We start from the raw sequence: 22,640 nt of genomic DNA, 5'->3' as shown, positions 1-22,640 counted from the left end.
AGAAAGGCAAGTTCAGAGATAACATGACTTTTCCAAACCCAGATATTAAATCACAGGCATACCTCATTTTGAAATGAGGTATGCCTGTGATTTAATGAAAGCTCAGATGATGATTAGCATTTTTTAGCAATAAAGTATCTTAAGACTAACGTATGTACTTTCCTTTAGACATAGTGCTACTGCACACTTAAAGCTCTCAATAATGAAACTATTTATCCAGGCATGTTAAGTGCTTTCATTAAAGCTCAACAAAGCTGGAACATTCACGCTTCAGGAAAAAAACTGGCTGCTTGAGGTTCGAGGAGAACCAGGATGAGAAAGAGAAACTGTGACCCGGGCAAGGACACAAAAGTGTGAGCTAGCTAAGGCATATGAGGGAGGCAATGACCATTCCACGCCACGTCTTCAGAGGACAGACCAGGTACCCTTCGCAGAAATGGGGCAAGCTCTTCTCCGTCCTCCCACCAGTATTCCTGAGTGGGTTTTCCCAGGAGATCCCAAGTCCAAGCAGATACAAACAAAGCTAAGCACTTCTTCCACAGGGCGTATGTGTTTCTTTAATCCAGAAACCGCCAAATGGGCTTAATGAAATATAAGGCCCACTTTTTACTTAAGTTTTACCACACGGATGAGAATCTGGTTTTTCAAAAATACCCTGGACTTCAACTATTATAATCTCTTACGGCTTGAAACAGGTAATACTGTATTTAAGACTTATTTCCTTCACAGCAGACCAGTATTTACTAACAGCCAAAACCTGATTTTGAAATGGTTATGTTAGCTCCAAACACACACACATACAGACACACACAGTCATGCATACCACAAACAGGCGCACACGCAGAGATACACACACATACCCAGATACATACACACACACAGAGGTACACATACACACTCACACATGCACCTGTGTACCCACCCCACAGCCACACTACTGCTGTTGCTGTTACCATCATCCTTCTAACAGACCAGTGAGGACACTGGCCACTAACCTCAGGCGACTGGTCAGCTCCATGTGACCAGGAGGAGCATCTCCAAGCCAAACACCCCCATGGTGTTGTCCCATGTTTGCCTTGCATTAGCCCTTCTGACCCCAAAATGTGGGCTCCAGAGAAGCCAGGTTGAGCAGCGCCCCCCCCTTCCACCAGCTCACCATTCTAACACCCTCTGTCTCACAGTCACCAAGAAACCACCAGGCCTGGCACACGGGCTGTGAAGCCCCCTGGTTTCCCCTGTACCTCCACACAGCAACCTGGGGGTTGGGGAGAGAGTGCTGGTGTTTAACAGAATTTCCTGGGGAGCTTTGGCCAAAAAGCCTGCCCAGCAATAAGTAATGTGGTGGCTGTGAACACGTGGGTGACGTGGACAGCCATCCCACTCGGCTGGCCCAAAGGGATTCAGCCAGAAAGGGAAGTCTCCAGGCTCCTGATTTACCAGCTGGAGAACACAAATGAGGAAGCACACTTGCTTGTCCTTTCTCGTGGTGTTTTATTTTTTGCTTTCAAGCATTATACACCTGCCTACTCAGTGAAAAAATTTAGAGTCCTACCAGTAATGGTGTGTCCACGGCCTTTTCTCATCAGAAAAAGAACATCATTCTGAGGTCAAGAAAGATGCTATTTAAAACACAACAATCCAAAATCTATGGGACACAGCAAAAGCAGTTCTAAGAGGGACGTTTAGAGCAATACAAGCTTACCTCAGGAAACAAACAAACAACCTAACCTTATACCTAAAGGAACTAGAAAAAGAACAAACAAAGCCCAAAGTTAGTAGAAGAAAAGAAATCATGAAGATTGGAGCAGAAATAAATGAAATACAGACTAAAAACCATTAACAAAGATCAATAAAACTAAAAGCTGATTCTTCAAAAAGGTAAACAAAATTGATAAATCTTTAGCCAGACGCATCAAGAAAAAAAGAGGGCCCCAAATCAATAAAATCAGAAATGAAAAAAGTTATAACTGATACCACAAAAACACAACCTGGAAGAAATGGACAAATGTCTAGGAAAGTACAATCTCCCAAGACCGAACCAGAAAGTAGAAAATACAAACAAACCAATTACCAGTAATGAAACTCAATCTAAAAATAATAAATAAATAACTCTCAACAAACAAAAGTCCAGGACCAGATGGCTTCATCTGGTGAACTAATGCCTTTCCTTCTCAAACTATTCTAAAAATTGCAAAGGAAGGAATGCTCGGAACTCATTCTACAGGGCCAGCATCACCCTGATACAAAAACCAGAGATATCACAGAAAAATAAAATTACAGGTCAGTACCACTGATGCACATAGATGAAAAGTCCTCAACAAAATATTAGCAAACTGAATCCAAAAAATATATTAAAAGGATCATACACCATGATCAAGTGGAATTTATCCCAGGGATGCAAGGATGGTTCCATATCTACAAATCAACCAATGTGATACACCACATTAACAAATTGAAGGATGAAAACCATATGATCATCTCAAGAGATGCAGAAAAAGGTTTTGACAAAATTCAGCATCCATTATGATAACAACTCTCAACAAAGTGGGTATAGAGGGGACGTACCTCAACATAATAAAGTCCATCTACGACAAACCCACAGCTAACATCATACTCAACAGTGAAAAGCTGAAAGCATTTCCTCTAAGATCAGGAACAAGACAAGGATGCCCACTCTCACCACTTTTATTCAACATAGTTTTGGAAGTCTTAGCCACAGAAATCAAAGAAAAAGCAATAAAAGGAATCCAAACTGGAAAGGAAGAAGTCAAACTGTCACTGCTTGCAGATGACGTGATACTATACAGCAAGTCCCCTACATACGAACCTTCAAGTTGAGAACTTTCAAAGACGGGAACGTGCATTTGCCTGTCCAATCACATAAGTTAGTTCACGTGTCTGGTACGTTGTCACGTGCGTGCATCCTCTACAAGTGGCTGTGCTTCTGTGTACTGTACAGTACTGTACAGAGTACAGTAGTACAGTATCTTTATTTCAAGCTAGATCTGCAAGAGAATGATTTCACTGAACTCCTTGCTGTGTAACACGAGGAGCTTACTAATGAAGACCTGATAGAACTGGAGGCCCAGAGAAAGGACAAAGACGAACAAGAGGAAGAATAAGTAGCTGAAGAACCAAGGAGATTCACGATGCAGAAAATGGCAAGGGGATTTTCTTTATTTGAGGAGGCACTGTTAGTTTTTGAGGCACAGGACCCAAACATAGAATGGTACACAAAGGCTGCAGCAGCTGTTCAGAATGCAATCCAGGGCTACCGTGTCATCTATGACGAGAAAAAAAGTGCTACTACCCAGACATCACTGGATCGTTTTTTCAAGAGGGTAGATAGAATTGAATCCAGCAAGGAACCAGAACCTGTGCCATCAACGTCAGGAGTAAGTGAAAGTGTAGCTTGCCCTCCGTCTCCTATTGCTGACGATCCTTCAGCTCTACCATCTCCCACCTCCTCACCCTCCTGCAGTCAGTAACTCTTCTGGCATGTTCACTCGATGCCAGCCCCTGTATGCCAGCTACTGTACCAGACTACTGTACTTTTCAAGGTACTGTATTATAAGGTTAAAAATGTTTTATTTTTGTGTTTGTTTTTTATGCATTATTTGTGTGAAAAGTATTATAAAACTCTTACTGTACAGTACTATATAGCCGACTGTGTTCGTTGGGTACCTAGGCTAACTTTGTTGGACTTAACGAACAAACTGGACTTACAAACGTGCTCTCAGAACTCGTTCGTATGTAGGGGACTTCCTGTACATAGAAAATCCTAAGACGCCACCAAAAAACTATTAGAGCTCATCAATGAATTTGGTCAAGTTGTAAGATACAAAATCAATACAAAGAAACGTGTTGCATACTAAGAATGAACTATCTGACAGAGAAACTAAGGAAACAATCCTATTTACCACTGCATCAAAAAGAACTAAATACCTAGGAATAAATCTAACCAAGGAGGTAAAAGACCTATACTCAGAAAACTGTAAGACACTGATGAAGGAAACTGAAGATGACATACACAGATGGAAATATATACCATGTTCATGGACTGGAAGAATACTGTTAAAATGACCATACTACCCAAGGCAATCTACAGATTCAATGCAATTCCTATCAAAATACCAAGGGCATTTTTCACAGAACAAGAATAAATAATTTAAATATTTGCATGGAAACATGAAAGACCCTGAAGAGCCAAAACAATCTTTAACAGAGCTGGAGGTATCACAATCCCTGACTTCAGACTATACCACAAAGCTACAGTCATCAAACAATATGGTACTGGCACAACAACAGACACATACAACAATGAAACAGAATAGAGAGCCCAGAAGTAAACCCACACACTTCCAGTCAATTAATCCACGACAAAGGAGGCAAGAACATACAGTGGAGAAAAGACAGCCTCTTCAATAAGTGGTGCTGGGAAAACCGGACAGCTACATGTAAAAGAATGAAATTAGAACACTCCCTAACACCATACACAAAAATAAACTCAAAATGGATTAAAGACCTAAATTTAAGACCAGAAACCATAAAACTCCTAGAGGAAAACATAGGCAGAACACTCTTTGATATAAACTGTAGCAATATTTTTTTGGCTCTGTCTCCTAAGACAAAGGAAAGAAAAGCAAAAATACACAAATGGGACCTAATTAAAAGTAAAGCCTTTTTAAAATAATTAATTAATTAATTAATTATGGCTGCGTTGGGTCTTCGTTGCTGCGCACAGGCTTTCTCTAGTTGCGGTGAGCGGGGGCTACTCTTCGTTGCAGTACACGGGCTTCTTATTGTGGTGGCTTCTCCTGTTGTGGAGCACGGGCTCTAGGCGCGTGGGCTTCAGCAGTTGTGGCTCGCGGGCTCTAGAGCATAGGCTCAGTAGTTGTGGCACACAGGCTTAGTTGCTCCACAGCATGTGGGATCTTCCCGGACCAGGGCTCGAACCCATGTCCCCTGCATTGGCAGGCGGATTCTTAACCACTGTGCCACTAGGGAAGTCCCGAAAATTAAAGGCCTTTTTTTCCAGAGGAAAGAAAACCATCGACAAAATGAAAAGACAACCTACTGAATGGCAGAAAATATTTGCAAATGATATGACCAATAAGGGGTTAATATGCAAAATATATAAACAGCCCATCCAACTCAATATCTAAAAAAACAAACCTGATTTTAAAATGTTCAGAAGACCTGAACAGACATTTTTCCAAAGGAGACATATAGATGGCACATGGGAAGTGCTCAACATCGCTAATCAAAGAAATGCAAATCAAAACCACAATGAGGTATCACCTCACACCTGCCAGAATGGCCGTCATCAAAAAGACAACAAATAGCAACTGCTGGTGAGGACGTGGAGAAAAGGGAACACTTGTTCACTATTGGTGGGTATGTAAACTGGTGCAGCCACTGTGGAAAACAGTATGGAGGTTCCTCAAAAAACTAAAAATAGGACTACCATATGATCTAGCAATTCCACTCCTGGGTATATACCCAAAGAAAACGAGAACACTGATTTGAAAAGATACATGCACCCCAATGTTCGTAGCAGCATAATTTACAAGGAATCAAGATATGGAAGCAACCTAAATGTCCATCAACAGATGAACAGATTAAGAAAATTGGTATATATTATATATATATATACACACACACACTCACAATTGAATACTGCTCAGCCATAAAAAAGAATGAAATTTTGCCATTTGCATCAACATGGATGGGCCTAGAGGGGTATTATGCTTAATGAACTAAGTCAGACAGAGAAAGACAAATACTGTATGCTATCAGTTATATGTGGAATCTAAAAAAATAAACAAATGAATATAACAGAACAGAAGCAGACTCATAGACGTAGAGAACAAATTAGTGGTTCCCAGTGGGGAGAGGGAAGGGCGAAGGGGCAAGATAGGGGTAGGGGAGGAAGAGGTATAAACTATAAAATAAATAAGCTACAAGGATATATTGTACAGCACAGAGAACGGAGCCAATACTTTATGATACCTTTAAATGGAGTATAAGCTATAGAAATTTTGCATCACTATGTCGTACACCGGAAATGAATAATATCGTAAATTAACTGTACCTCAACAAAAATTAAAATAAAGTGAGAAATGCACAATTAGGGCAAGGCAGGGAAGTCATGAGTGTGGTAGAAAGTGAAACCAGCTTCCCATCCCAGCGGGAAAGGCGTGCCTACCTGGCGTGGTGCTGGCCTGGCCACGACGGGCAGGAGCTGGTAGAGGGGAATGGAGATGCCGATGCCTCGGGGTGGCTGTCGGAGAACTTGGTGACGTGCCAGGAGTGCGGCCTCCAGCTCAGCTCATTCCTCCTGAAAAAGGATGCAGATGACTCAGGGACTTCACACCAAGGACAACTTCAGGCCAAGAAAGGAGCGAGAGGCAGAAATGATTCCTGTGTGATTTACTGCATCGCTGTCAGGTGCTTCCCATTGCATCTGGGCACCAGCGCTCTTTGTACAGGTTCATTACCGGAGAACATCCCCGGGTGAGAATCACAGGCTCCAGAATGTGAACCAGCCCTTAGGCTTCCAAATTTATTCTAAGTAAGTACATGAATCTTGCCCACGACCCCCGCTGCCCCATCCCCAAGACACAGCAGCATCTTCTGTCTGTCCGGTGTCAGTGCAACTTTGCACAGGCCCTTAGCCTGTTTGAGGAGAAGGCACTGGGCTGCAGAAAAGCTTGAGCTGGGTCCCGCAGAGTTTTGACTGCATTTATTTATTCACTCACTTAACTAAGTGAACACAGCTATCCTGTAGTTAACGGGGACTGGTGGACACGTATTCCTCTGAGCCTCCCAGAGCGTCCGAAGTCATCTAAGGGCTCCTGTCATGGGAATCACCACGCCCTAAGACCAGCAGGCTCCAGTCCATTCCTGCCAGGGCTTCTGAACATGGCAGGAGCCTTCCCTGCCCCCCTCCACCGTCCCCACCATCCGTGGGTGGCTTATTAGGTTTCTGACCACACCTGCCCAGGTGTGAAAAAGCATGTCCAGTTGGAAATCCCTGCAGCCGCCGTAGGAACATCACAGGGCCTCCAGGGGAAAGCTGCTGCATGAGCAGACCGCCCATGCTCGCCCCTCCTCCTCCTGCAATTTAAGACGGATCTAGCCTCACCAGGGACACTTTACAGCCCAATCGAGATCGGAGAAAGGGTTCAGTTGAGCCTCTAAGTACCTGATGGGGATCAAACATTCTTCCAACAAGCAAAAACATGAAAGAATATTATGCAACAACGAATATTAAAGAAAACCCAGAAAGCATTTATAACATAAACCTTCCGATGACTCAGAAACAAGGAAAAATACACGGGTGGCAAAATGTGGAATGTGTTGACCTTTTGATAGTTTCCCACGAGCTAAAGCATAAAACAGACGAATTCATCACACCACAGAAGTAAAGGGATTGTAAAACCAAAACTGTACCTCATAAAGTTTCTCAAAATCCTCGTAAGGAAGGTTCTGGCCACGTGAATTTCATTTTCAGATGGCTTTTTCTGTGCTATAATATCCGTAACGTCTTTCATCTTCCTTTACAGGTAATTAATGAAGGAAACAAACTAGACAAACTGCAGGCAAAGGAAAAAGAGGCTTGGAAAAGAAAACGCCTTACACTTTGTGGTAACATATTTCAACTCTGTAATTGGAATGAGTGGGGAACCAGCTGGTTTACTGGGGCAGTCGTGCTCTTTGAGAAGAGTAAATGTTTCTCCTCTTATTTTGAAGGATAATACAGGCAGACCTTGGAGATGTTTCCGGTTGGGTTCCAGACCACCACAATAAAGTGAATACTGTAATAAAGCTAGTCACGTGAACTTTTTGGTTTCCCAGTGCATATGAGTTATGTTTACACTATACTATAGTCTACCAAGTGTGCAATAGCATTATGCCTAAAAAAACACAATGTACATACCTTAATTTTAAAATACTTTATTGCTGAAAAACACTATTATCTGAGCCCTAGTAATAATATTAGTAACACCAAAGGTCACTGATCACAGATCACCATAACAAATATGATAGTGGAAAAGTCTGAAATAGTGTGAGGATTACCAAAATGTGAGACACAAAGTGAGCCAGTGCTGTTGGAAAAAAGGCGCCAACAGACTTGCTTGACACAGGGTTACTACAGCCTTCCATTTGTTTAAAAAAAAAAACAAACACGCAGTATCTGTAAAGCACAATTAAGTGAAGCACAACACAGCGAGGTATGTCTGTACACAGATATATGCCTCTACTTTGAGAAGACATAGTCAACAGTTAGGGTACTAATTGCAGCTTTAAAAAAAAAAAAAAAAAGGAAAACACAGTGAAAAGGGTGGTACCTAGAAGCTCTAAGAGGAATCATGGCTCCTGGGGAGAGTGAAATTTTCCTACGTACGTGGCTCTTGTCAGGTCCTCGGACTTTCCTAGAGCACAGTGAACATATCTGGGGATCGAGGAAGGTTCAGGCGGTTTCTGTTTGTCAGCCCCTCTGATGGCTAAAACTGGATTCTGCTGACGAGAGGAGGAGGACACGTGGCTGAGGGCTGGTCTCTCCATCACAAGCCCGTGACCACGCTGGGCAGGAAAGCTCTGGGGACCGAACGCTCTGGCGCCACCTAGCGTTCCCAGATGGAACAGAAATGGCAGGGGCCGATTTAAGGCGCTTGTTTCAACAGACGATGGTGTTTCTTCCCACACAAGATAAATGCACTCCGGGTGGCTTTAAACCACCCGGGTCCCTGGAAGTCTGGGGCCGTGAGGGGTGCACAGGCCACAGGCTGTGCCGGGCAAGATGCCCCGATGTGAGGGCCTCGGAGAACTCGGACCACGTGGTACCTGGCGGTACCTGGTTAGGGGTTAAGTGCCCTGCCCCCTCAGGGGGCCACGCGTGTCGGAAGGAAACGCACACACAGCACGTATGCAGCGAACCACACCCGAACCTTCCTCTCCTGGCGGGCGGGACGTCTGCTATGTCTGCTACAGCTAGACCAGCCCCCTCCCCCCCCCCCAGACATCAAACAGGAACAGAAGGGCGAGGTGTGAAAGGAACGCCCCCTCCGCAGGCCACGCAGTCAGACGCAAGCCAGCTCGGCTGGGGAGACCAGCAAGGACGCCCCTTCCGGGAGGAAGAAGGACGGCACGGCTCAGGCCAGAGACATCCAAGGCCATGCCTCTGTGCAAGGCAGTGTGGTCAGCGATGCCAGGGAGGAAACAGCCGTGACCTGGCGGGGTGCGGGTGCTGACCCCTCCTGTGTGTGGAGCTGCACAATCCTGCCAGCTCCGGAAACGCGACGGGGCTGATCCAGGTCACGCCCACGGGAGACTAACAGTCACTACCACGGTCACCCCAGTGTACAGGGAAGAAATCCTTTTCATCCAAATGGCTACTGCTGCTCGGAAATCTTAAAGAACAGGCATATTGTAGAAAACATGGAACATTTAAAAATTAAAATGCGAATAAGACAATAAAGGAGGACAACCCGTAATCTGAAGATGAACGTGGGTAACATCTCTGCATTTCTTTCCCCCTGTTTCAGACAGCTGAGAGCATCGTGCAGACTTGGCGGGGCCCTTTCTCTCTGCAGCCCGCCTGGTTGGGTGATCATTCCTCCAGGCCACTGTCACTCTTCCAAAATGTCATTTTTAATATGGCATAATATTCCTTCCACATAAATACTGAAAAGCAATGCTGCTATTAACACCGGGTTTTCTGGCTTCCAAATCAAATTATTCGTCCTAATGAGGGTTCTCTGAAACCTTTCCCACAAGTTGCACACCAAAATTAATCTAAATTTACTTCAATTTTTAAAAATAATTTTATATGCTAGGTAGTGTTTTTTTTTTTTTGAAAGGAAGGGGTTTAGATCACAAATATAAAAAATGCTAGGATACCAATGAAAATTAAGAATGGATCTAGATATAGAAAATTCATTTTTAAAAAGGAATTATTAAAATAAGGGCTTCAATGAAATGTTTCTCATTCAAAGAGCAGAATTCCCTAAAAAAAAAAAAAAAAAAAAAACCACGTGAACGCCAGGTTATTTTCCTAACCTTTCCAAGTGCAGCCAACAGGCGCTGCCTCAGAAAATAAACGCAATCCGCATGTGGTCCCCACGAGTGCGGGGGGCCTGACAGTAACAGGCCTGCAGGCTGGGAGGCCAACGCGAAGGGCCTGGCGGGACACTGTGGCGGGGGCACCACAGGGTGTGTTGGCTGTAGGTGACACTGGCGATGGGAAGAGTCCTCGGGGAAAATAAAACCAACAGTGATGCTTGGGGCATCTTAGAAGCAAGCGTCAAGGGGGGCGGCAGTGGGGAGGGGCCTTCCAGATAAAGGGCAGGCTGGAAAGTTCTTCAAATGCTCCCCAGTGAGTCCTGCAGGTGAGGGGGGTGAGTTCCGGGCAAGGAGCCCCCAGAGCTTAGGGAGGGAGGCTGTGCAGAGGCCCCGAGGGACAGGCCCACAGCGGGTACAGGCCCTCCAGATACTGAGGGTGTGCCTGGGCTGGAGAAGGGCGACAACTGCAAACACCCTTTTTATTCTTTAAAAGTGATACAAACACATAAAAAGCACCACCCTACAGACACAAAATGAAGCCTGCCCTGAGCTGCTGCTTCTTTCCTGTTCCGGTCAAGCCTCTAGAGGATAGATGCTGACCGGCCTCTCCCTCTCCTGAGCTGTCTCTACCTCCTGCCACACCAGTCTCCCTGCAACTCAGCTCTGGCAGCTCCTGCCCTCACCCCACCACCTTCAGCTGCTCCCAGCTGCCACGGAGTGAAGCCCATGCCCCCCCCCACCCCACCCCCCGCGGTACTGTGATCTGCTCCCCGGGCCGGGCGGCACTGGCATCGCAGGAGCACAGGCTGGGGCGGGACGCCTGTGTTTGCACTAGCCCTCAAGGTCATTCAGAGGCGAGCTCAGGTCTGAGACTCGCCGCTCTAGCCTCAAGCTACCCTTCCTCCCTTCGCCCATCCGCTCTGCCAGCCTCTTTAGGAGGTCCCGGCATCACTGACTTAGGTCCACGTCTGTGTCTCAGACCTGGCTCAGCCTTCAAAGGACAGCCTGACTGCTGAGCTCTGCTCCAGCGCTCCTTCCTTCCGCCAGAGCCACCACTTGTTAGAGCTTTTCCTGTCCGTGCCCATCAGCCCCCTCAGCTGCCAGCTCCCCGAGGGCAGGACCTATGGGTATGACTTCAGCCGCCTGGCTGGAGCGCTTCCAACACACATTACGTGAACGAATAAAAACAGAGGTCAGACCACTCTGTGAATGGCGGAGTTCTTTTCCCCGGCACTGATCTGACAACACGATGCTGTGGGTGGTGACATCACCCTTGATAAAATGGGATAAGAGTCCAGGAGTTCCTGCCTTTATACACGAGGAGAAAGAGGTAAAGATGAAAATTCCCAAATGACCTAAACAGCTGAAACTGATACAAGACATCAAAGCTGCATTTTAAACCAATGCCAGGGCCGAGTAGCAGCATTCACACGGGATAAAAGCATCAGGGTTCTGCCCCACGAGGCCGGGGCACCCCTTATCTGTCTCCCAGCAAGGGCAAGTGCACGCCTGTCTCGGCCTCTGGCGTTCCCCGGGTGCATTAGCAGGAAAGACCGCGTAGAAATGTCACACAATGAACGCAGGCAGAATTGGAGCAGACCCAAATGGCTTGGCTATTTTCCCGTTAACTTTTGCAAGGGGGGTGAGGGGGACTATCTCACCCAGCACTACCAGTACTAAAAACGCTTTGTCCAAACCACCCGAGGTCACGGTGCATGTCCCCAGTTTTCAGAAAGGCACCGATGCAGCTTCTTGGCTACATGTAAACAGAATGGATTTTTTGGTAAAGACACCCCAGACACTCAAATGTGCAACCATTAACATAACTTAAGTACGAGTAGCCCTGAGGATTAGCAACAGAGCTGGTGAGTCTTATACGTAAGAGTATAGAAACAAAATTACGTGAAACATTCTCTGCCTGCCTTAATATATTAGAAACCATCAGCGTTTCCAAACTAAATTATATCAACATCACTTGCATGCCTTCTAATGAAAAACAAAATCATAACTGTTTACCACTCTCTACTTGGCTTAGAATATGAAACATCTCACCTAGAGATTCAACTGATTAAGTTGGTTAAGCCATACACTAAATCTACATCTGAATAGAAGCAACCTTTCCCCAAATAAAACAATTCTGCTCTATGTGGGTTTTTTCTCCTCCTGATTTTACTTCATAAAAACAAGAATGGCAAACAGCCCAAACAAGTCGGCCTCTGTCCAGGATAAACCTCTGGGTCTACTCTGCTTTAAGAAGAAAATAAGCACAGTAGCAAACAGCCACAATCCCGCAAATGCTCAAAGCAGACACTTTTCCCCTGAAATTTGAACGATCAATCTCAGACCACCCTCCAAAAGCAACACCCATCAGCATCCCCAGTAAGACAGACACCCTCTGTGGGAACACACAGTTTCTGCCCCAGGAAGAGCTCTTGGGGGGCGCGGGGGGGAGAGGGGAGAGAAAGGAGAGGAAGTGGGGAGGAGGGAAAAGCAGGAGGGACACAACCTGCTGACGTCCTATCCATCCCTCTCCTCTTGCTGCTTCAGGAACATCTGCGCTCATCCACGTTGGGGCCACGCACAGAGCCACCTGCCCTAGGACAGCTCCAAGGAGCCAGCAGCAGAGGGGAGCCCGGCACGACACTGGCTTGGTGCAGAACTCACTGCAACTCAGTGACATCCAGAAACCCACGCACGTGGCAAGAAACTTGCTCCTAGCAGGCATGGGTGCCGTCACTAGACCAGACACCTCCTTTCTTCAGATGTGTCACCATGCCACCCCATGTGGCCATCTGTTACGGCCTCCTGCAGCGAACCTCCATCCTTGGGTGTTAATCTCCTCCTGAAGGCAAGCTTAGCGGACGTAAGCAGAGTCACGGAAGGGTTTAAGGTCTCCGGCAAAGAGGCAGGAAACATGCGTCAACCCTATGCATAATGTGGCTCTGCCATAAAAACTGCTCACAGCAGTGGACGGCTCAAGAGTGACACAAACGATGAAGTGGCAGGCCAAGTTCACTGTAAACAAGACTAATATTACCATATACATTTGGAAGAAAGACCAAAAGAGTCATTACAAGCTATACAATATAATTCATGGCCTGACAGTTAAGAGAAATTTTCCCTACGGTGTTTGAAATTCCATGTACGTTGTAGGAGCTGAACGTATGGTAACTTCCCTGTGAACGGAGGACAGTGGATGGTATCCTGGTGCTGTGCACACGGAGCTTTTAGTGAGCATTTTACAGCATCGGACAGCAACAGCCTTAACCCAGCACCGGGCGAGAAGCGTCCCTTACTTCAGCACGTCTCCCACAGCAAGGGGCTTACTGACGCCTGTGTTAATCAGGAAAAGGCCTCGAGTGACCCAGTTTCGGGTCTTAACCTTTTCCAAGCACATTTGCTTAAGCCAGCGGTATGAGCACTGCGGCCGCCCAGCAAAATAGCCCGTGGCCCTCAGGGAAATACCAGCGCCCAGATCCATCCCACACCTGCCCATCAGGATCTCCAGGGAGGGGCCCGACCCCGGGGAAGAAAGTGCAGGCGACAAGTACACAGAGAGACAGACACAGAAGAAGAGGCTACCACATCCTCCCACACTTTCCTGCGAGCAGCACGTCCTTGGCCAAGCAGAGAGGGAAGGACAAGGTGCCGGGGAGGCACGGCCGGGCTGCGCCTGCTGGCCCCCCCGTTCCTTTGACTCCCGGGCAGATGCCAGGATACCACCTGGACATCTCAAAGGAGAACATGTGTGCAGCCGGTGGGGCTTCCTGTTACCCTTCTTTGTTTCCAGCCGACACAGCTCTGGGAGGAAGGCGGCGCTGGCTCTCACCTGTCCGGGAAAGAAACGAGGCTGGGGAGAGACAGTGATCTGGGTCCTTGTCTCCTAAGGCACCGCGCTCTCCCAGTCTCGGCTTCTAAACGGTGACAAGATACGCGGTGCCCGTGCCCCGTGAAACCAGACGCCCCCGCCTTGTGAAGCCAGCCCGCCGCCACCCTCGCCTGGCCGCTGGGGCCCTGCTCGCCGCACAGGCTGAAGCAAGACAAGCACACCCAGCAGCTGTCACCAGCGGGAGGGAGTCAGGATGCGACCCACGATGCCCACTTTGTTCATAAAACCACGGGTATGTGTTTTACACCGAGGCGCGTACATGCCTCTTCCCAGAACCTCCGAGAAAAACCAAGCCTGCACTGGCCACTCTGGCCCTCAGGACCCTAAGCTGTTTTCAACCTTCATCAGAAAAGCCACCCCTTCTTAAGGTGCCTGGGCTGGGCAGGTAGTTGAGGGTTCAGGCAGCTCATTTATCATCTGGTGATCCTCAGGTAGGGCAACATTTGATATTGATGTGTTGGTGGCTCAGTCTATGAATTAACTACAGAGTGCCTTCATAAACTAAACACCTTTTTCTTTTTTTTTTTTTAAGAGTACATGATCCAGGGCTTCCCTGGTAGCGCAGTGGGTAAGAATCCGCCTGCCACTGCAGGGGACACGGGTTCGAGACCTCGTCCGGGAAGATCCCACATGCCGCGGAGCAACTAAGCCAGTGCGCCACAACTACTGAGCCTGTGCTCTAGAGCCCGCGAGCCACAACTATTGAGCCCGCGCGCCTAGAGCCCGAGCTCCACAACAAGAGAAGCCACCACAATGAGAAGCCCGTGCACCGCAACAAAGAGTAGCCCCAGCTCGCCGCAACTAGAGAAAACCCGTGCGCAGCAACAAAGACCCAACGCAGCCAAAAATAAATAAATAAATAAATTTATATATATATTTTAAAAAAGAGTACATGATCCATTTTGGAGTTCTACATACAACACTAGTTAGAAAATGCTAACTAATCTCTGAGATACAAGTCAGATTAGTGGTTGCCTAGGGATTAAGAAAGACGAGAATGGTGAGATTTAGATTTAGATAGAGAAGAAAACGTCACCGATTTAAGAGAAATCATGTTAAAAGCACTCACTGGTGCCTTTGTAATAAGGAAAATGGTAAGTTAGTATGGAGTTTAAATTTATTTATTTATTTTATTTTTTTGCCGTGTTGGGTCTTCGTTTCTGTGCTAGGGATTTCTCCAGTTGCGGCGAGCGGGGGCCACTCTTCATCGCGGTGCGCGGGCCTCTCACTGTCGCGGCCTCTCCCGTTGCGGAGCACAGGCTCCAGAAGCGCAGGCTCAGTAGCTGTGGTGCACGGGCTTAGTTGCTCCGCGGCATGTGGGATCTTCCCAGACCAGGGCTCGAACCCGTGTCTCCTGCATTGGCAGGCAGACTCTCAACCACTGTGCCACCAGGGAAGCCCCAGTATGGAGTTTTAAAAGTCCTTATTATGTGCATCTTCAGTACTTAAAACAGTAATTCACCATGTGCCAGATGACAGCAACAGATCCTAGTATTAACTAACTAACCGTTTTGTAGAATTTTATTCATATTTCTAGGCAAAACCACCGTTTCAGACTTTTCTAATAGGCAAAAATAATACCCACACACAATATTAAAATTTAATCCAAAATTATCTTTACAATATTTAAAAACACCTAAGTTTGTTTTTAAAAGTGTGCTTGAAAAAAAAAAACATTTGGACAAACTGCTTGGTTTGGTTTTATATTGGGTTATATGTGTTACTTAGAATATTAAGCTCTATCTAAGCTAGATAATCATTCTGCACACCCCTCACTTAAAGGGAAACCGGGTATGCGGATTACAAAAGTGGGATTCTACACCAGGGCTCCCATCAACTCTTCACAGCCAAAGTTTGGTCCGTCTCCCCACAAGTCTGTTGGATACGTAGTCAGCTCCACAGCGAGCGGGCCGCGCCCCCAGGCCTTCTCTCTCCTTCTACCCCCAGTTCTCATGGTGTGTACTCCGAACAGAACTCACATCATCCGGTTTTTAGATCCTTAACTATGTTCCTCGAATTCAAAAAAAAAGCTTCTGAACACATGGAATGATGCCCAACCTCGGTCATAATGACAGAAATGCCCATTTAAACAATAAAAGCATCTGTCACCTATCACATCCACAAAGCCAACAAAAACAAACTTCACAATGCACGTACTTTCTGCCTCAAAACCTCCCACGCTAGGAATGGGTCAGGACGACCTATACGCACATGTATGTGGACTCGGGTACAAAAGCATCACACCGCAGCACTGTCTGCTGTACACCGGAAGCACCGCAGGTGTCCACACACAGAGGATCTGCTAGACACACAGCAGAGCATCCAGACCGTGGAGCCGCATGGGGTCAGGAGAAACCTTGCGTCAGGGCACTCAACCTGGACCAACCCCCATTTCCACGTGTAACACACGGCTAGGTACCCGTTTCTAAAAGGAAACCTAAGAGGTTAGTACTGACACAGCCGCTCTCCGGAGGGGCAAAATGGGAGGATGAGAGGGGTTGGGAGAAAGGCTGATGGATCCCACCCAATTCCCGTTCCAAAGTGAATGTTTTCCCACGGCCATGTGTTACTCTAAGTACTCATAAATGCGGAATAAAAAGTCACTCCTGGAGTAATTGTAGCCGGCATTCCACCACCCGCCCCTTAGGGTGATCCTGTCTGTTTTGATCACAGAGCAATAAACAGAGCCTTCTGGGGGCGCCGCCCAGAACAGAGCACAGCTGACGGCCTCCTGGGGACCAAACCTCCTGCTGGGTCCTGTGAACACATCACACGGAACCCCAAAGGCCTCTCCTCTTTAAAAGTGCAACGAGCTCGACATTTTTATTCTCGGAGAAGTAATACACTTAGACCGTGCACTTGATGGATAAGATGGTAAGTTTTCCGTTACGTGTATTTTACCACAATTAAAAATTAAAACTTTTTTTCATGGGCCCTATACAGTTCTATAACTGCTTGTATGTGTTCCTCTCAACTGGACTTTTTTTTTTTTTTTTTTTTTAAGGATATTTATTTTACTTTTTTTTTTTAAAGGAATTCCTTTATTTTTATTATTTTATTTATTTATTTTTGGCTGTGTTGGGTCTTCGTTTCTGTGCGAGGGCTTTCTCCAGTTGCGGTGAGCGGGGGCCACTCTTCATCGCGGTGCGCGGGCCTCTCACTATCGCGGTCTCTCTTGTTGCGGAGCACGGGCTCCAGACGCGCAGGCTCAGTAGTTGTGGCTCACGGGCCTAGTTGCTCCGCGGCATGTGGGGTCTTCCCAGACCAGGGCTCGAACCCGTGTCCCCTGCATTGGCAGGCAGACTCTCAACCACTGCGCCACCAGGGAAGCCCTCAACTGGACTTTGAGGGGCATCTTTCCATGTCAGGAAATACTGACACCATTTTTTTTTTTTTTTTTAATAAATTTATTTTATTTATTTATTTTTGGCTGTGTTGGGTCTTCGTCACTGTGCGCAGGCTTTCTCAGTCCCCTCTGCGGTGTGCGGGCCTCTCATTGCGGTGGCCTCTCCCGTTGCAAAGCACAGGCTCTAGGCGTGCAGGCTTCAGTAGTTGTGGTGCACGGGCTTAGCTGCTCCGTAGCATGTGGGATCTTCCCGGACCAGGGCTCGAACCCGTGTCCCTTGCATTGGCAGGCGGATTCTTAACCACTGTGCCACCAGGGAAGCCCACTGACACCATTTTTTTATTTTGTAATAGCACTTGTATTCTTTTTAAAAACTTTTATTGACGTATAGATTTATAATGTTGTATTAATTTCTGCCGTACAGCAGAGAGAGACTCAGTTATACACATATATATATATTTTTTTCATATTCTATTCCATTACGGTCTGTCACAGGATGTTGACTAGAGTTCCCTGTGCTCTACAGAAGGACCTTGCTGTTGACCCATTCTATATATACTAGTTTGCATCTGCTAATCCCAACTCCCAATCCATCCCTCCCCCACCCCCCACCCCGCTCTGGCAACCACCAGTCTGTGCTCTGTGTCTGTGAGTCTGTTTCTGTTTCATAGATAAGTTCATTTGGCTGACACCATTTATAATGGCAGCACTCTGCAGTATGGATGGTCCCTAATTCACTTCAGTCATTTCCTTTTGCTGAATATCTAGGATCCAAGAAATGAAATTCTGAGTCCAAAATAGGCCTTTTGACACATGTTGCCAAACCGCTCACCAGAAAGTCTCATCAGCATTACATCAAATAAGCACTTGTTTCCCCACATCTCAGCACCAATGGGCATTGCTATTCCATCAGATCTCGGCCAGCTGGAGAATCAAAACCTAGTTTGTAAGTAAACTTGTCGATCCCTAGTTAAACATCTTTTTTTTTTTTTTCCACACACACGCTGTATTTTATTTTTACAAGAGATAAATAGACTGACGCCAAGCATTGTAAATGGATGACCAGAACAAAAGCAACAATGACTGCAATTACCAAACACGAAAGACACTCATACTATGTCATAATATTGACATTCAGTCCAGTAATCCTCCACTGTAACAGCTCCTTTACCTTGCAGTGAAGATTGATTTCTATATTCTTTGCCTCTGAGTCCTTGTGGGATTTTTTTGTTTTAATTCAAACAGAAAGTCACAAAAATTATAATCATCCTCATCAGTTCACTCAGTCCCATGTAATTAATTTTTTTTCATCTTGATCTTTTGTTAGCACTTTTATGAGCTCAGCAGTTTTTCATGAGAGTTCTGAAAATGCTTATTCTTTCAGTTCAGCAGTACAGTTACCAGAAACCTGTACTTGTCAGAGTCTTTTCTATGAATTCCTTGAAAAACGTCTTTTTAAACACTTGTTTCCTATGTGCATTTCTCATATTAGGAACTGCCTATGAGCGTCTTTCATCCAACTTGCTACTGGGGTGCAAATTCCCTTCTTTATAGCTGTTGTTACTAAACCAACTTTATTACACACCTGCTTTTTTTTTTGCGCCCTAGAATAAGATCTGACATTGACCAACATTTCATTTTTACCTTGTGAGATGCAACCGGTGAAAATATTCATGCATCCTGATTCTGTCCCCCAGGATGTGTCACTGGCTCGGTTTTATTTGCTGCTGCCTCCCCTGGGCTGGCCGATGTCACACTGACAGATTTTACTGAATGAGCACCTCAGGGTCAGCAGCCCCATCAGGCCCTCCAGTGATGCCCGTCCCGGTGCAGCTCAAATCAATTCGATTCAATAAGTCCAAGCCCTTCATCTGCCCTTGCGCATCGGGCACTGCGGTAAGGAGCCGCAAACTGGCGAGACAGTTTGCTCACAGCGTCAACTAAGCCAGTGCTCTCCCCGTGGGGGAGACGGACAGTAAGCCAATGAGCCGGCTGTGTGTTCTGGGGGCTCGGGCAGCCCCGCAACGGAGACATTTCAGGTGGTGGTTTATAACCGCTGTCTCCCCTGTGTGGGTCAAGCGTCCCTCACCATCACCAGCGCTCCACTAAGTCTAACGGAATCCTGCGAGAACTTCACACGTCCTGCCTTAGGAGGGTTAATAAGGCGACCTCAAAGAAATTATACACACCATGATGGCACCCGTCATGTCCCTTGCTCCCCCAGAAGGCTCCAAAAGGGCCATGCTGAGACTTCAGTTTTCTGATTTACAAGGACAGCCTATTCCACTGAGAAATGAGGCTGCTGCATTAATGTGGCAAAGAATGAAATGTTTTCCTTCTTCGTTTCTGACTCCTCCTTGGATGCTATTTTGGTCCCCCAAAAATAAATACATGAAAAGTCCACAGGGATATGTCTTCAAGTCTGTACTAAAAACTGAAGGTCTTGAGTCAATTTACTTTTTAAAATTTATAGCCAGGCTTCCCCGGTGGCGCAGTGGTCGGGAATCCGCCTGCCAACGCAGGGGACACGGGTTCAAGCCCTGGTCCGGGAAGATCCCACATGCCGCGGAGCAACTAAGCCCGTGCGCCACAACTACTGAGCCTGTGCTCTAGAGCCCGCGAGCCACAACTACTGAAGCCTGTGTGCCACAACTACTGAAGCCCGCGCACCTAGAGTCCGTGCTCCGCAGCAAGAGAAGCCACCATAGTGAGAAGCCCATGCACCGCAACGAAGAGGAGCCCCCGCTCGCCGCAACTAGAGAAAGCCCGCGCGCAGCAACAAAGATCCAATACAACCAAAAATAAACAATAAATAAATAAATAAATTTTTAAAAAATAAAAATTTACAGCCTACCTTGGAAAGACTGCACTAATTCTGCTAAAAGGGGCACGTCAACCCTTTACTATGAATTAGCCAACTGTAAAACACAAGGTCGAGAATTATTTCTATATGAAACCAGTCACCGGAATTCCCTGGCGGTCCAGTGGTTAAGACTCAGCACTTCCACTTCAGGGGGCACAGGTTCGATTCCTGGTCCCCGGTTGGGGAACTAAGATCCCACAAGCTGTGCGGCGTGGCCAAAAAATAAAAATAAAAAGTCACAAAACACCTCCATGCTGCCCAGTAGTACCTTTCTAGTGCCTGTGTGTAAAAGCACCACGTGCCCAACTTCACTTTCTGACCCCTTCAAATCATCCCAACTCCTATCCACAATCTCCTTTCTTGGAATATGCACTTGCTCCCCTCAGACCTCAGCACAGCACTGGAAACACCTGCTAGCTGACCTGTAAGTCTATGTGCATCACATTATTTTAGCATAAAGCCCCAAAACCTGGTAGCCTGCCACCTTGTGTACAACACAGGCAATGACATTTCATCATTTGGAGCATAAACAGTTTCCTCACTGCCAGAAAATCACCTACATATGCCAAGAATAAGATTTAAGTATTCAAAGTCACTTAAATCAAAATTAACAGTCAACAGTAATAAAAGAAGAAATCTTTTAAGAACCTACTGTACAGCACAGGGAACTCTACTCAGTACTTTGTAGGGACTTCCCTGGTGGTCCAGTGGGCAAGACTGCACACTCCCAATGCGGGGGGCCCGGGTTCGATCTCTGGTTGGGGAACTAGATCCTGAACGCACGCCGCAACTAAAAGTCCACATGCCGCAACTAAAGATGCCACGTGCTGCAATGAAGACCCTGAGTGCCACAACTAAGACCCAGCGCAGCCAAAATAAATAACTATTGGGAAAAAAAAAAAAAAAAACTTTGTAATGACCTACATGGGAATAGAACCTAAAAAAGAGTGGACATCTGTATATGTATAGCTGATTCATTTTGCTGTATAGCAGAAACTAACACAACATTGTAAATCAACTATACTCCAATAAAAATTAATTTTAAAAAAAGAAGGCATCTTTAAAATTTTTGATGTCGGATTCATCCCTGGCCAAGAGATAGATTCCTAAGTGTACATGCATGTACATGTACACACACACACACACACGCGCGCGACTTAAGTCCAAATCAGGATTGCCACAGTGACACGGCGCAGCCAACAGACTCCAGGTTTCACTGTCCCGCTCATCTGTTTGTAAACAAGGCACGAGGCCCAGGTCTTACCTTTTTACCACCAGCTTCAGGGTCTTATGCGACCCCTTCACCAGGCAAATCGCTTCCTGTCTAAACCCCGACAGACCGATGTCATTGATGCCAACGATCTCATCCCCGGCCAGCAACTTGTCCACTGCCGCGGCTTTGCTTCCTTCTTCGATCTGCAACACAGAAGTGTGTCCCGTGAGCCTCTTAAACAAGCAAACAAGCCCCTAGGACTCGGCCAGGAATACAACATGCCCGTGACACATGCCACCCACAGGTTTTCTCAGACTGGCTTCAGGACAACCCAGGGGTGAAGGGACCCACCTGGGCCCTGATTCCCAGCGGGAGACCAGGGATGCATCCCTCACCTGGTCTGCCTCCGCAAGGTCTACCCGTTCACGGAGGGGCGGGAAAGCGCATGAGCGCTCAGAAACACACCAGAAATAGCAGAGCCAGAAATACCCATTCACTTTCTGGATCTCCTTCCTTCAAAAAATAATGATGGATTTTTTTTTTAATTATTTACTAGTTATTTCTCATAGATTAATCCTGCACCTAGTTATTTCCGTAACAGCTGTATTTAGATATAATTCAAATATCACACAATTCACCCATATAAACATAAACGAATGGCTTGTTAGTATATTCACAGAGTTGTCCAACCACCACCCATTTTAGAACAGTTTCCAAACCCCAGAAGAAACCTCGTTCGTGCCTGTCAGTGGTCACTTCCCGATCCTTCCACCCCCTGGCAACCATGCATCTGCTCTCTGCGTCTAGGGTTTGCCTATTCTGGATATTTCATATAAACAAAATCATACGATAGGTGGCCTTTTGTGTCTGGCTTCTTTCACTCAGGTTTTCAAGGTGCATCCATGTTGTAGCCTGTGTCAGAGCTTCATTCGTTTTTACGGCCGAAGGATACTCCATTGTATGGACCAACCACATTTTATTTATCCGTTCATCGGTGATGGGTATTGAAGTCGCTTTTACTTTTTGGGTATGAATGCTGCTGTGAGCACTGGTGTGCAAGTTTGTGCGTGCGCGTGCATCTTCGTTTCCCTTGGGTGTACACCTAGGAGTAGAATGGCAGGGTCGTACGGCAGCTATGGCGAACATTGTGAGGACCTGCCAGACTGCCTTCTAAAGCAGCTGCACCACTTTACATTTTGCATCGGAGGGCTCCAATTTCTTCACATCCTCGCTGACACTGAGTATCTGATTCCTTTCATTA

General features: G+C 46.4%; 1 protein-coding gene across 6 annotated transcripts in view; it reads right to left on the bottom strand.

Moving 5' to 3' along the window:
* SHROOM2 (shroom family member 2) overlaps window positions 1–22,640 on the bottom strand; it is a 132,594-nt gene that overhangs the window by 52,060 nt on the left and 57,894 nt on the right. For 4 of the 6 annotated variants that reach the window (XM_061179354.1, XM_061179355.1, XM_061179357.1 and 1 more), the window contains exons 2-3: window positions 21,431–21,582; window positions 6,209–6,340 (exon numbers count right to left, since the gene is read on the bottom strand). In XM_061179354.1, the coding sequence (XP_061035337.1) occupies window positions 6,209–6,340; window positions 21,431–21,582 (284 nt within the window). Of the gene's footprint in view, window positions 1–6,208; window positions 6,341–7,455; window positions 7,581–21,430; window positions 21,583–22,640 lie in introns of those variants that run through there. The other 2 variants (XM_061179356.1, XM_061179360.1) reach the window with 2 other exon arrangements.

This window comes from Eubalaena glacialis, chromosome X (genome assembly GCF_028564815.1).
Source record: "Eubalaena glacialis isolate mEubGla1 chromosome X, mEubGla1.1.hap2.+ XY, whole genome shotgun sequence".
In the NCBI taxonomy this organism is placed as follows: Eukaryota; Metazoa; Chordata; class Mammalia; order Artiodactyla; family Balaenidae; genus Eubalaena; species Eubalaena glacialis.
This window is presented reverse-complemented; position numbering and strand designations above follow the sequence as displayed.